Source organism: Polypterus senegalus, chromosome 10 (assembly GCF_016835505.1).
Source record: "Polypterus senegalus isolate Bchr_013 chromosome 10, ASM1683550v1, whole genome shotgun sequence".
Lineage (NCBI taxonomy): Eukaryota > Metazoa > Chordata > Cladistia > Polypteriformes > Polypteridae > Polypterus > Polypterus senegalus.
The window spans coordinates 89,366,898-89,383,099 of NC_053163.1; the positions used below are offsets into that span (position 1 = coordinate 89,366,898).

Here is a 16,202-nt window from a genome sequence, read left to right on the forward strand (position 1 = left end):
CAGCATAAAGATGAAAGACGCCTCACGCCTGGACAAACTTGTTAAGAAGGCAGGCTCCATTGTAGGATTAAAGTTGGACAGTTTAACATCTGTGGCAGAGCGACGGGCACTAAGCAAACTCCTGTCAATCATGAATAATCCACTGCATCCACTTAACAGTGTCATCTCCAGGCAGAGGAGTAGCTTCAGTGACAGACTTTTGTCACTGTCCTGCTCCACTGACAGACTGAGGAGATCGTTCCTCCCCACACTATCGACTCTTCAATTCCACCCGGGGAGTAAATGCTAACATTAATTTTATTTTAATTTTTTTCATTTTTATTACTATTTAATTTAATATTGTTTTTTGTATCAGTATACTGCTGCTGGATTATGTGAATTTCCCTTGGGATTAATAAAGTATCTATCTATCTATCTATCTATCTATCTATCTATCTATCTATCTATCTATCTATCTATCTATCTATCTATCTATCTATCTATACCAGTAATTCACTTGCATAGGGCCAGGGCTGGATTTAGACTTGATAAGGCCCTAAGCTATTTGAGACGTGTGGCATTGGGACAAATAATGCTGTAGTATATTTAAGTATATTTGACAATTGCTCAATCAGACAATTTGTTTTGGGGGCCCCCAAGAAGGTGGGGGCCCTAAGCTATTGCTTGTGTAGCTTGTACGTAAATCCTGCACTGCATTGGGCCTTTCTTTCTAACAGATCTGTGTTCCGTTTTTTTTTAAACGGCCTGTATTAGGCGTGTAAAATAAACAATCAGTAAGAGATTTAGTTTTGAAAAATGGGAGGAAACTGGCTTGCTGATATAGGGGTTTCGAGTTAAGTGCCTGGTAACCCTATTTCTGTGTTCTCACGGCTGGGCAAAGGAGGCAGGTCCGCACTCATGAAGGGTTGATTTGCTTACCCCGTACTTACCCCTTACATCTGCGCAGATCTTCTGATGTATAAACCGTCCCGTCTCTCTCCAGTGTGACTCTTGCCAGATGACAGGCAGAAGCCGCGCAGCCAGCCGATCGCCGGGAGGCTCTCCACGGGGGCCTCGCCAGAGCCAAAAGTCACAGTGACTGCAGCTGGGCGTGTGGGCTGCGGTGTTTTTGTGAGGAACAAACGAGTTTGTGTGTGTGTGAGAGAGAGAGAGAGAGGGAGGGAGAGAATGAGCGAGAGAGAGAGAGAGAGCGAGGGGCACAAACTCGTCTCGGATATCAAGGCGGGAGCGCAGGTGCCCTGCAAGGCGCGCACAAGTCGAGGCTTCAGTGTGGATTGGAGATGCTGAAGCTCGTCACGGATACCCCGGGCTGGGCGCTCCACGCTACATCACGCTCTCTCCTTCAGCGCTCAAAGGTTGCAGAGGATGCACGACGTTAGCCGAATTAAAATTTCCAAGTCTGCAGAGAAATTGGCCAGGTTTCAGAAGCCTGCGTCTGAAAGCTGACTCACTGGAGAGAAGCGGCCCGAAGAGTGGCAGTACGCCTACTTATATCGATCGGCGGACGCTTCATTTGGGAGGAGCGGCTGAAGGAGTTTTGCCTGCCAGGTGGCTTTCTTGCCATCTCTCCAATGTATAAATTGCTACCTCCTGGTATCCAGCTTCAAACTTTGTTTTATACATTTAGTCAAGGTGACTTCGGAGTGTCTCTGCATCCTTTTCCAACGCTCCAACTTAATGTGAAGTCGCCTTGAACTGACAAACATGTGAGAAATGAACGGAAGCCCATGCAATCGCACTTGACATGGGGACGTCGCCTCAGGAGCCCCTGCGGATATCGGAGACAGAAATGGAGAGTTACTACGGCTTCCTAAAGGCCGGCTCGCAACTGGAATCGACGCTGCAGAGTGAGTACCCTTGACCCCCTCACCGACCCTTGGCGTTCCATGCCCTCCTCCTGCTATTCTAGAATACATTTTCCAGGAGATGCTCTTCAGAGTCGAGAAGAACCCCGTCGTCCCTCAACCTCTTAAGCTTTCAAAGTACAGTCGGAGCGGTGCCAGTGGCTGCGTCGGGACGACGCTTCAGCCTTGCCGGCCGCTGCTCCGCAGTGCCAGTGACTAAGGCTGGACCTCCTGTAGTTTTCGTTTACGACTTTTCTCTACTCTCTGAAAAGCTTGTGACATTTTTCCTCCGTATGCCCATTTATAATCCTCAATATACGAGAAGTGGCTCAGTTCCAGCTTCCCAGCACACACACACACAAACACAGCGAGTGATCCTCAGTTACGCTCGGAGCCTGAATGCTGACGCGTCCTCCCAGTCGCCTTGTTCGTGTCAAGTTCAGAATCTGCAACTTCTTCAGCAGGCTCTCTCGTGCCGCGCACAGTTTGACGATGAAGGTAGTCCTTTATGAAAGATGTGAAAACTGAATTGATCTGAAAGCCAGGCCTTGACCAGGTGACACGGCAGTTTTGGCAGAGACATGCGTAGTAAGAGGTGGATAGATGTTTTTAAAAGAAATCGTCAGTGTGGTGTGCAGTACAGCGGGAAAATTTAGTTATTAAATCCAATATTTTTTAATATTAGTCATTTTATAATCCCCATATTTTCTCCATTACATTTACACTTAATATCCTTATTTATTTATTCATTCAAAACCGGCTTATTCTATTTCAGGATTTGTGGGTGCTGGAAACAAACCTAACGGCATCAGGTGAATGACAGGCATAAAGTCAGGAAAGAACAGAACACAGACAAACATTCACCCGATCATACTGTCTGAAATTAATCTACACTTTTTGAAAAGGAACAATATTAGGTGTTCTCAAGTTCAGTCCTAGGGTGCCACTGTAACAGCAAATTTTCATTCCAATCAGTTTCTCAAAGAAATGGTTTGGTCTTAACTTCTAAATGATCTTATTGTTTAAAATGTCTGAATTAGTGTGCGCTGCCCTAATTTGGGGCTTTTATAAGAAATGTACAGTTTACTTCATGAGGCAGAAGTACACAATAAACAAGAGTATTTGCATCAGATATTTAAAATATTAAAATAGGTGCCTTAGTTTAAATATTTTAAGTCTAAATATCTTTGAATGTAATAAATATTTGTAATTTTACACCTCCTGTAAAGGTCCATAGAGGGCTAGATCAGAAATACAGTCATATTCATAATCACCTTGAACGAGTCAAAAACAATAGCCCACATGCTTATTTTTGACATTTTTAAACTTTGGGAGTGGCGCTTAGTGGACCATGACCAATGGTAAAAAATCAAATGTCAAAAATATTATCATATTCATGATCAGCGTCCTCAAAATAGCATAAAACAACACACCGCATGCCTAATTTACTGATACTTCTTTTCACAAAACTTCACAAATAAATAGTAAATTTGACCCTAGTATTCCATTAGGGGGTGAACCCTTGGGTCAGTTGATGTGGGATGCACAGCTTCAAGTCCTTCTAATCATTTTTGCTGAAGACACTTATTGGTTTAACTCAACATCTTACATATCTAGACATCAAGTTGAATTGAACGGTATATCATGTGTGGGGAGTCGTAACATTGAGTCAGGAGGCACTCTGACAAAAAAGTGTTCATAAGAGATTCTAATAATCATAACTAGTTTTCCTCTCATATTTTACATTTTTAAGAATGTGCTAATATATGTACATGTAAACAAAATTCTGATATTTGCATTATTTTTTATTTTAAAATGTTATTTTTCTTTTGCCATACTCTTTTTAATTAATTTTGTAGCCGCCTTTGCATAAGGTGAAGTCAGGCACGGGTAAGACGCGTGTCAAAGAAATCTCTCAGTCCAAAAGTTCGTTTTAAAAATATTTAGTGAAAGTTAAAGGCAAATAATCCATACAAGAATAAAAAGAAAAATAGTTACACACAAAGAATAAAGGCAAAAAAAGGGAAAAATGTATCTTCTATAAACTTAGTTTTTCTTATGAAGCTTTGGTTACTTCTGTACTTAAAGGTTATTTATTTCTTCTTCTGTATGCTTTAAACATACGGTTCCAAACTTAGATCTTTTAATTTACGAGTTACTTTACACTCAAAAGACCCTTAGGCCGTTGGCACTTAGATATGCGCCAGGCTCAGTGACGTGCATATGCACGAACACAAGCATAAAAAGGAATTCGTTCAAGGACATGGTTAAAAAACCGTATGCCTCTATACCTTACACAAGGCAAGGCTAAACACTTACTAAAGAACATTGTTTACTCAAAAACTGTTAAGAAATGACAGGAAAATACCAACTCAATTCTATTCACGGGGGTTTTAGGAACCTCCCATATTTTATGCATTATCATCTAGTAAATATTCATTCATTTTATAGAACTAGGCAAATGGCTCTTACAAATTTTTTTCCTGTGGCATTTACTCTGTACATTGTATTTATGTACTCACAGTGAGGAGCAGTAGAGACACAAGTGTAAATGATACTGAATATTAAAGGAAAGCAGCTACTTCAGTATAAAATACACTTGCAAGCTAATCAATAAGTAAAGGCTTAAATGACCATAAAATAAAAAAGCTCAGAACCTTAAAATGCAAGGTAAGAAAAGTAATTAATTTCACAAACACAAATGTTTGCTACATTCTGATAAATGGATTTCATCATTTCTGGATTGACACAAAAAGTGGCATAAACTGGGACATACCAGGTTATTTAACAGTAACGGTGCACTGCACGATGACTTGCAGTGAATTCAGTTCACTTGTGCCTTCCTAGTTTTCATCCTCTCTCTCTGTACGTTTAGCATTCGTTTGCTCAGAGGCTGATGCGCTTGCTGCTTCCTGAGCAGCTCCTCTTTTCTCCACTCTAGCTGCCCACTTCCTCTCTTCTTCCGTCGGCATCTTTTCGTGTTAAAACTGATTAAGTCAGTCAGTGTTTGTATTGCAATTACTTAGTACATTTTCTTTAATTATGGGTGGCACGGTGGCGCAGTGGTAGCGCTGCTGCCTCGCAGTTAGGAGACCCGGGTTCGCTTCCCGGGTCCTCCCTGCGTGGAGTTTGCATGTTCTCCCGTGTCTGCGTGGGTTTCCTCCGGGCGCTCCGGTTTCCTCCCACAATCCACAGACATGCAGGTTAGGTGGATTGGCGATTCTAAATTGGCCCTAGTGTGTGCTTGGTGTGTGGGTGTGTTTGTGTGTGTCCTGCGGTGGGTTGGCACCCTACCCAGGATTGGTTCCTGCCTTGTGCCCTGTGTTGGCTGGGATTGGCTCCAGCAGACCCCCGTGACCCTGTATTCGGATTCAGCGGGTTAGAAAATGGATGGATGGATTTTCTTTAATTTTTCACTTAAGCTGGCACTTAAGTCTTGAATCTGCCTCAAGAATGATTTAAGATATGAAGAGGTAGGGGAAGTTACGGCGAAGGTGGTAGGGAATGAGAACGGCGCCCATATGCATGAGCTGCACGGCCGCCCTGCTGGCCGCTGCTGAGAGTTGATTCTACAATAAAATAAAAATAAAAAGAGGAATAACGTCAATCACCACCCGAAAGCGGATAGTAGACGTCACATAGTATATGTGTACCAAATTTCAGGTCAATACATCAAACGGTTTGCGAGCTACAGGTGATTTAAAATCCTGGACAGACAAACGAACAGTCATGGTAGGGTATTTATATATAAAGAAAGGGAGGAGTCCAGTTAAAAGAACAAGGTGGATGGGATGAGCACCTTCAGGTAAGGTGGTCCGCAGGACTGAACTTGAGGACCACTTGTTAAGCCTTTTACTGATTAGCACACAGAAGAATGGACCATTGAAGTAGCAGCACTGATATAACATTCAGTTCCATTTGCAGCGGTCTCTGCACTGCTTATTACTAATTGTCAGTATTTGGATACAATGTTTGGAGGAAACCCCACAGAAACAAAGTCAAATTAAAATGATAGAGTGTTTAAAAGTATGACAAAAAACACATTTTTAAATTTCTTCTCAATGGAAATAACATACTAGAGCAATTTTATGAATGCAGAATCAGAAAAGGAAAAAGGCCAGCTAAGCAATTAGATGTAAGAGTGACCCACTGACTTGTGAAACTGGCTGGAATGAAAGCCTGTAGCCACAGTAGTATGCCAAGGCTGAACTTGGGAACCACCAAACTAGACAGCCAAAAATAATTGGACACATGGAAGGCATGCCAACTTGACACTGACAGTGCCCTGCTTGGCAAGTGGACTCGGGTCCCTCCCTGTAGCTGCACAATAGCAGTGCTGGTCATTGTGTCTGCTTGCTGCCCAATTATTGCTACTATTGCCGAAGGTTTCATAGTCATTGTTTTATGCGCCATTTTTAACATCAAGTGGCATCTTAAGTCACATAATGAAAGACATCAAAAGATAAGCATCTCAGCTTTTGTCAAGGCTGACCTACACTGAGGTGTGACAAACAAAAGCAAACACTTATCCTTCCAGTTTCCATACCTGCTTTTTTTCAGAGGCCTCTGTCACTGGCACAGAATACAAGGCCCTTGAAATAGGTAGACACCCTCACATGTCCTGATTCAAATCAAAGTCACTCGTGAGCATTTGATAATAATAATAATAATAATACATTTTATTATAATAGCATCTTTCCCATGCTTGAGGCACCTTTCTGTAGTGAACACCATTAGAGCTTGGCAAAAAAACAGCAGTAGTTTGTTCATACTTATATTTTTCAAGTTGTATCGAGTCATATAGATTCACAAAATGAGCTAGTGGCAGGGATTGAACTGGCAGCGATCAGCAGAGGTTTCATGTCAGTTCATTAATTTGTGAAGGCCATCCATGGTTCTCATAAGCATGATCTTTTGTGGCACAGTGGTTTCTCAGGCAGTGCTAGGACTCATTAAACTGACTCTTATACCAACTCAATAATTAATTTTAATATTTTATCAGTTGTGACAGATAGGGGGCGCTGTTGTCCCCTTGAACCCTCGGATCAGACACCAGACACCAGATAAAAGTCCAATAGTTGACTTTATTAAAACAAATAAGTGCACAAAGCACCCTCCTCTCCACAATATTCATTAATCAATACACAATAATAATAATCAATAAATCCTCCGCTGTCCCAGACGCGTTGCCACCCTGCCGCCCAGCTCAGCTTGTCATCTGGGATCTCTCACAGTCTTTTATAGTTCATGACCCGGAAGTGCTTCTGAACCTGCAGTCCATGTGACTTCGTAGTACTTCCGGGTCAGATAAAAAGTCTTCTTTTCATCTCGGAAGTACGTCATTTCCCCTGGCGCTGTGACTAAGATGTACTTCCGGGTTATAGGGGACGTAAGAGTCTCTGTGCCTCCCTGCAGCGTCCTGTGTTAACCCCCAAGGTATCCAGCAGGGCTGTAAAGGAAAACTCCAATGTCCATGATTCCCTGCTTGCATTCAGGACACCTCCATGCTGCAGGGAGGGCTCCATCTGGCGTCCTGGGGGTATATTGGCCTGGATGACTGGCCGGTCATAGTCCACACAGTAGTACATAATGATAATTTCATTGAATTGCGCCTTACTCTCTGTGTAGCATTAGAAGTGAGGATTTTGTCGATAGTGATACAAAAAGCTTTATTGTGCCTGAAAACATTGGCATTATCTTCCTATGATAGTCACTATGATGGTGTTTTAATGGTGTGCCCTGCAAATCCTGACTGTGTTGCTAGGTTAGCCCTCCTGTGCTTTTAAAGCTAAGTTTAGAAAAGCTGCCTGGGTGTTCTGTTTTAGCTCACTGCGACCCACTTCCTTGTTGTCCTCCCTTTTGTCTCCTTCCTGGATGGTGATGCTAATGGCTGTTGCATTGCAGTAATTGAATGTGCACTGGAATATGATTGTGATTAATATTATTTGCAGTCTGAGAAGGGCTTTGGTATGAGACATGCACTTTATTTTTCCTTACCCCATATGCAAATGTTTCTATCTTACAGTGTGTTATACATAAATGCTGTCAGTGAGAAGTGGAGAGTATAACATATAGGAAATAAAGTCACACTTGCCAATACATGAAAAGAACCCTGTTTTAGTAACACTTGGTGAAAGGCAGGAACCAACCTTGGATAGGACGTCTGCCAGGTCACCAGTTAACCAAACCTATACAGACTTCATAGGCTGGCTCAGGATTTTAAACCCAGAATGCAAGAGCTGTGAAGCAAAGGATGAGACTGGAACACTTTAAACAGAAAGAAAGTGAAATGGTTTTAAATCTCCTCTATTTACAGTCACACACATCCGTGCACGTCTGTTGTGTAGTGGCAAGGCATTTGTTTGATTAAAGATTAACCTGTGAAAACCTAAAACAGTAGGGAGTCGTGGAACTCATATAAAGAATAAACAAGAAATGCAGGCTAGTCACTCAGTAGCGTTACTGGGGATCTGCTGTCTCAGTGCCTTTACAACATCTAAACAGCTAGACTTCCAGTTGTTCGTTCAAAGTGAGGTCAGTGACAAACCCCTTAATGGCAGTAGTCCTGTGTGGCTTTTATTTCTTTAGCATTCACTTCCTTTCTTATATTACTGGGCATTTAAAAATGCTGGGTAGATGCCTAATAGTTCTTGGCACGGAGAATTTCATTGATCTTGAACTCACAAGAACATATATTATGCCTATAAAAGAATTTTAGCATTTAATATCTACAGTATGGTTCAAGCTAAAATAAATGCCCTTGTGTAGATGTATTATCTATTATATATTATCTGTCTGTAGAGGATTATCTATTTGGCCATCTTCTAACTCATTTTAACTTATCCAGTTCAGGGTCATAGGGAGCTGTAGCTTATCAGGTGTGAGGATAGAACCAAGCTTGGCTGGGGTGTCAGTTCACTGCAGGACACTCTTATGAGCACACCCACATTGACTAATAATGGACCAGTTCAATCTGACGTGTAAATTCCTGAGATTATGAGCAACGAATAAGGGAACGTTCGATGATTAGGGCTAAAAGCAGACAAGTTCTGAATAAAGGCCATTATTCTGGATTAAAGACTATGAAGATGCAGTGCCTTGTCTGAGGCAGTCGGAAGAGATGTAAAGCGAGAAAAGCTCTCCTCCTGTTTCATCTCTGGTTTTGTCAGTTTTTAATGTCTTGGTAAGAGAATTCAAAGGAGGCCTTAGCATGAGTTGACTTGAATAGTTTGTATTTGCTGAGTTCCAGTTTTATTTTTCAACATGTTGGAATTGTAATTCACACTCATTAGCAATAAAATAAAAGGAAAAATTTTGCAGATGTCCCTGTGGTGGGCTGGCACCCTGCCTGGGGTTTGTTTCCTGCCTTGCGCCGTGTGCTGGCTGGGATTGGCTTCAGCAGACCCCTGTGACCCTGTAGTTAGGATATAGCGGGTTGGATAATGGATGCATGGATTTTGCAGATGTGTGCGCAAGGAAAGCGTGGTGGTGCAATGATAATTAATCGATGCTGCCTTACTCTTCCAGTAAACCTGTTTCAAATTCTAAGCCCAGTCACAGTCTGTTGGGAGTTTTCATGTGCTCTCAAGTCCATGTGGTTTTTTCGTTGGTACTTTGGTTTCCTCCCACATCTCAAAGAAATATGTGATTTATGGTTGAAAATTGGTACTCTGATGGAAACCCTCCCCATTGTGAGTTGGCTTCTGCGTTTGCACTTGATTGTGCTGGTATTGGATAAGGACCATCTGAATTCTAAGTTTAGATTAAATAGGATCAGTAAATGGGTGGATGGCTTCCAGTACTGATTTTATTAAAGATTGGCCATCCAGTGGTACTGTGAACTGTGTATCAGCACTTCATACTTAAGACACCAAGACTCCATATGATCCTGCATAGCTTTTCTAGCATCATTTATTTAGTTTACATAAAGGATAATGCACAGAATAAGTGATTACTGGAACCCAAAATCCCTGCTTAGAAACAAAAAAAAAACAAGAATTCTTATTAACAGGAGGCTCATTCATGTTCTATCAGGGGAGCTTGGCTGGAATTGCCGCCTGCAACTGAGGCACACCATGCTGCTTGACCTTGAAAACCCTTATTTATAATATTTTCCTCATCTGAGAAGGTCAGAGTCTCAGCCACTCGATATCAGTATCTTGCTAGAAAATGTGGGAATCAAGTTTACAAATGTTGACATTTAGTCAGCAAAGCAAATAGCTGAAATCCTGTTCGTGCTTTCCTGGTGCAGGCCCCTCCCGGCTGTGTGGTCAGCAGCTCAGGTACAAGTCTTGCTGACACACTGTGGGTAGCTTTTCCAGGAAGAGAAAGTGCAAGTAGACTCCATATGTAATGAGTACTGAAGACACAAGATGGCTTTGCTTTTAAGATAATTTGAGTTATTTTGAATCTGTAATTTTTGGAATGAATGTATTTAGAGCTCCGTGTTTCTACTCAAAACACCGTTTCCTGTTGTGTCTTGTATAGAGATATTTTTGTTATTGCCAGACATGTGCAAACTAAAATAAAGAGATACTTGTAGGTAAAGAGATAATATATTCAACTAATAATAATAATAATAATAATATCATAATAATAATAATATAAGAGATAATATAGTCAACTGATCTTTCTAATTGTTGCATGCACAATGACTATGTGTTATATAGAGCAAACAAGATGACAATATAGGGTTGCATAGTATAGGGTTATTCTTGTAAGTTATTAAGTTATAAAACTGTTGAGATGAAGAGGACAAAACGGTGATGCAGTGGTTACCACTGCTGCCTTGGAGTTTTTGGGCTCTGTCCTTGGCACGATCTTTATTGAATTTGTCTACCTGACTTTTTCTATTACAACCAAAAGTTATTTAGCAACCCTAAATTCTTCTTATAGCCATGAATTTGGCCTGTGATAGCCAGGCACCCCATCCAGGGTTGGTGTCCTTTGCTTGCATCTAATTCTGCTGGGATACCTTCAGCATTCATGGCTCTGAAGTAGTTCAGGTGGGTTGAGCCATGGAATGATGGATATACTGTATTTGGGAAAAAAAGTGATAGCCTGAACTTGTGGGTTTCATTTTCATTGTCTCCTTTCACTAAATCAATCCATCCTCTAAAACAGTTTATTCTAAAACAGGATTGCTGTTTACCTGAATTTCACAAGACAGTCAGACTATTATTATGCATTTTACACTAGCATACATGCTAATTATTTTGATAAGTTCACTACTTAACAAAAAAAATCAATGGAGATTTTTATTTTGCATGAAAACCAGTGTGGCTGATTTAGGATTGTATTTCTGTTGCAGTGCCAGCTGCTACTAGAGGACTGCACATTGTACATACAGATGCTTATCAATGGCCACCACAGGATTCCTTTTACATAAATTGCTTCATAATGTTTTGAACCATGAGCTAACAACTAGCTAATATGTAACAACATGATTATCTGACAATAGGGCGATCAGATCAACATGGCATAGTACCAGAACTGTCAATATTATAGGATAGAATGGCTTCACTTCCAAGAGAAGGTCATCTGCTTGTTAGATACATTTGGACCCCTTTCACCTGTCATACATATTTTGTAGCAGGTCTTCTTTGCTCTGTTTTCCAACAGGAGAATACTCAAATAGACAGTGATGGCATCCCCTAAGAAATCCCACATGATGTCAGCACCCTTACCAGGTCAACTGGGTCCCTGAATTTAGATAGAGTATTTGTGGGTCAATCATAGATATTTATTCCACTTCTCTTCAAACACTTTCTAGACAATGACTTTTAAAGTGAACAGATGCACAGTGCTTGGTTGAACCTCCTATCCAACAGCATTTGGCATTCATGTGATGTAATGTCATAAAGCAACTCTGCAACTTTTACTAAATACTGATGACTACTACATGTAGCCATATTGTGGATCAATAGGTCATGCCTTTGCTAAGGCTTCTGCAGTAAATTTTAAAGAGAAATAAATATTCCGATGGCATGATACTGGCACAGTCATTGTTCAGTACAGATATGGTATTATGTAGTTCATGGCAGTTTTGTGAAACATAATAATTTGCATTACTGTCAAGAAGTGCAACTCACCAAACAATATGTTTTCCATCATCTTGACTCGATGACACAGCATGTAGCAGATTTAATTACATTTTGGTGTCTTTTCTCATAATAGCTGAGGACTGGAGCTCATATAATGCAATTGTTTGTCTTCCATCTGTACTGTGTTTACCATATACATCATGAAGGTAGGATGTGAGCTTGTTCATGGAGGAGGTACTTTTAATACTGATTTTCACGTAGAGTGATACACCATCAGGGTTTGTCCACACACATCATGATAGGGACACCCGATAAGTCCAGTGTTAGGCCCTATGTTGCATAACAGATTTGAAGGAAACCTGTCAAGAGTCTGGGGAAAAATGGGGAGTTGTTAAGAGCTGTCTATAATTGTGGATCCAAAAAATGGGTTAATAGATGATCCAGAAATTTAGGGAATATTTAGAGGAAAAAATATGAGACCTGGATGCAACAAACGTATTCTCAGGTTGGCTTTATTGTTTCATACTTGCTTTATACAGATGTAAATACTTGCTGAGAAGACTTGTCATACTTCTGGGCATATGGTGTAGAAGGGTGCTAAAGGCTTTTAACTTGCTCATTCTAGCATCAGACTGCCTAGTGGTGTCATGCTGGCGAGGGTTACCATGAGAAAATACCATAGAAACGTGCCAGGTCATCTTCAGTCATTTGGATAGTATGGATCCTCAAGTGAAGTGAAAGGGGTCAAGGGTTTTTTTGTCAAGGATTAAGGACGTCAAAGTGGGCATTGGGGAAAACCTTGGATAAAATGATCAGAAAAGAGTGTGAGTGCTTATTTGAAAGATCTCTGTCAAAAATTCTATATACAGACTCCTTTAGATACAGACACACAGCTTTGTGTTATTAAGTACTTTCCTATTGCTTAATATTTTCTGTGACTGTGAGTGCCACACGCACAGAAAATGGAAAATAAACCTACCATTGTACATGTGTTTGCCAGAAATATTTTAAGCATGTCTTTGTTATTCTTGTGAAATTGTGGGTGGAACGTGAACTTGTGTAGGTGAATCAGGTAATTGATAGAATCAAGCACTATAGTTGCTGAAGGCAGGTGGCCACTGCATAACCGCATGGTAAGGGTGGGAACTTTCAGTTGCTTCATTATTGAGAAACAGCAGATTAAGCAGGAAAAAAGAAATTTGAAATAAGCTTTGTGGAAAAAACGCGGCTTGGCAACATTTACAAGATGTATTAAATTATATTACGTTATCAGCTGTAATAAATATGAAATGATGACGTTAACAATTAAATGTTAAAACTGACAAAGGCAGACTAGAGAAAGTACTGCTATGCTACAACCATTTTATTAATTTGTACCTATGCTAATCCATCTGCTGCTGCATTCAGATCCTGTCACTTCTCTCTGAGTGGTTTTCTATTTAAAGTGGCATCTGGCAGGGATGCAGGATAACTCTAGATTTTCCACTTTCTGTCAGTCAGTTGCCTGATGGAACAGGTGGCCTTTTGAGTGCTATGTTCATAAATTATTCTAAAGTGGTGCTCTCCTACAAGATGTTGCTCACTGCATTGCAGTTAGTCATAGTAGAGATGCATGAAAAGGGAAAAGTACTTCGCTTGAAAACGATCTAGTCTAAAATAAAAATATCCCTCCTGGTGGAAACCTTAGCAATGTAAATACAGCAGCAGTGGAGAAGTGGAATGGATTCTTACATTTCTTCGGCTTCCTGCTTGATGAAAGTTAACAGTATAATGCCCAACAGAGTAGATATGTTAGGGTCTGCATGTGAGAGTGGTTTCTGGCATGTGCTGTAAGGAAGCAGCCAGCTGAGGACCTACAGGGAGTCTGTTTTTACCTACAGTCTGTCTTATATCTATCCTCTTATGTGGTTGTGGATCTGGGCCTCCTGCTTCTTTTTCTGTTCTTGTTAGATCTAGTTTGCCCTCCTTTCTCAACACAGTAGTGGACGCCTGTTTCGAAATTAGCTGTTTATTTGCAGTCTGTTACCTGTAATAATCTTTGGTTCTCAAATGGATTAAACAGCAACAGACTGACATATTTCTTGATAAAAATATTTTGTTTTGCCCATTTCTGAAGGCAGAATTGAGCTTTAGTAATGTCAATACCTTGCAATCCAAGAAAAGACAATTTACTTGCTTTATTGAACAGAATAGCAAGTTTCAGCTATGCTAGTGCAAATATAAATGTTTTTGTAATAACCAATTAGCATATAAACACGATTTATTAAAAAGAAGCTAAGAGTGTTTACCTTTAGGACACTGGAGCAACATCTGCTGAAAAAGGGGCTTTGCAGTCTTATTTGAGTAATAAATTATAAGCCAGTCACTTCAATCAATAATAATCATTTGCAGCATTAGCAATGTCTTGATCATATTTTAAAATGAGTTCAATGGTACCTTGATAAAAAAAGTATCACTTTCTATCAAAACATGAAACTTTCTAGATGATTTCAAACTTTTGAACACTAGTATAAATGTGAATCTATAGATAATGGCAGATTTCTTCTGATTCATTTATCTACCTCTGTTTACTTGTTATGAAGCATTGATTATAATGAGTGTCTTGGTGTCTCCATGTGTACCATATGGAGATGATGTGTGATCTAATTACAAAATGTAAGCTATAACTAAATGCTTCCATGAATAAGGAATAAAAACTACATCAAAAGCAGGCACATCTACATTTGCAATTAAAATTCCATCATGTTTATCAGTGTTTGCCAGCGGCACTTGTACATTATATAGGATAAGTTGTTGTAAAGTCCAGATCTCGGTGACCTTGAGAGAGACTGATTTTTGGGAAGAAGCCTCAGAGACATCTTGTGTACCTTGATGGTATCTTAGACAGCAATGGCTAAGGTGATGTTGGTATGGACATTGCAGAGAAAGACTTCATCACTCTAGGGCACCTGTGAATAAAAGTGAACTCCTGGAACATGATGTCTGTATATTGATATGACATGCAAGAAAAACATACCAGTAAATATTGATCATTTGAGTATAAATGTTAGTCTATGTTAGTCTATGATGAGAGCAACGTTTGTTGAGAAATGTGCAGAGGTATTCTGTGGTATTACTTTGGAGTGTAAACCCTTTATAACACTTAAGAATGTACTTTAACAGCTAGTTTATGCAAGGAACACAATTGATGGTCTGCTGAGTGTTCAAAAGTCATCTGGTCACCTGAGTCATTCTTTATCTTCTCCTTAACAACTGTACAAGTTCATATGTGCTATATATCAGTGTGAATTGAATCTTCCAGAATGACAATGTAGTTATTCTAAAGACAGAAGTGAATGGAAGTAAGACATATTCTATGCCCATCTCAGTCACCAGGGGCCTCATGTATAAATGGTGCATATGCACAAAAATGTTGCATACATCTGTTTCCATGCTCACTTCGAAATGTGTAAAATCTAAACTTGGTGTAAAGGCACACACATTTTCACAGCAGCCTCAGATCATACATACGCACATTTCTGCTCGGTTTTGCAAACTGGCGGCACCCAACGTCAAAGCAGTGCCACTGTTTCTGTGTTTTTTTTCATATTCATGTCCATGATTGCATATCGTTTACAAATTTAATTCACTTAATTGCAGTCATTCTGTAGCAATATAATGGTGCATGGAATGGACAAACTATTCCAAATACCATAGCTGCTTTAGCGTTGTTAGAATTAATGGAAAGATTAGAAGAGAGCGCATATTTATAGATGATGATGACTGGCTTCTAAGTCGATTTCAATTTCCAAGAGCTATCCTCTTGGAGGTGTGTGCTGAACTGGTGCCATCTTTACAAAGGCATATTTTTAGGAATTGTGCTCTACCAGCTCTTTTGCAAGTTCTGTCCACTCTTGGATTTTCAGCCTCAGGAGTTTTTCAATGTGAACTTGCTTACCGATCGGGTATTTTACAAACATCACTGAGTCAAACCATACCAGCTGTATAGGATGCTATTATCTGCTTGTCACGTATATAAGATTTCTTTACACTGTGGTTGAGCAGGCAAACATCAAAGCACAATGTACAGCAACGTCCGGTTTTCCAGATGTAATAGGAGGAACTGCACACATATTGCTATTGCAATGGCACTGGACAAGTTACATCGGCCAGGGATGAATCACCAAAATAATGAGCTGGCATTACATCATCTGTAGCAGAAGTGCCTATAAAAACAGCAATTCTGAACTATTGAATGTGCTTTTTTTCCAACTAGTGTGTCAAAAGGCAATCAGTCCTTTTAAAGATAGTCAGTCAAAGAGCCATGTAAAAGACA

At 40.2% G+C, this 16,202-nt stretch overlaps 1 protein-coding gene across 4 annotated transcripts in view; it reads left to right on the forward strand.

Annotated features, from left to right (window-relative positions):
* Positions 1-1,204: 1,204 nt before the first annotated feature.
* Positions 1,205-16,202, forward strand: part of mcf2a (MCF.2 cell line derived transforming sequence a) — a 170,873-nt gene continuing 155,875 nt past the window's right edge. For 3 of the 4 annotated variants that reach the window (XM_039766155.1, XM_039766157.1, XM_039766158.1), the window contains exon 1: positions 1,205-1,847. In XM_039766155.1, the coding sequence (XP_039622089.1) occupies positions 1,745-1,847 (103 nt within the window). In that variant the 5' untranslated portion in view covers positions 1,205-1,744. The remainder of the gene's footprint in view (positions 1,848-16,202) is intronic. The other variant, XM_039766156.1, reaches the window with a different exon arrangement.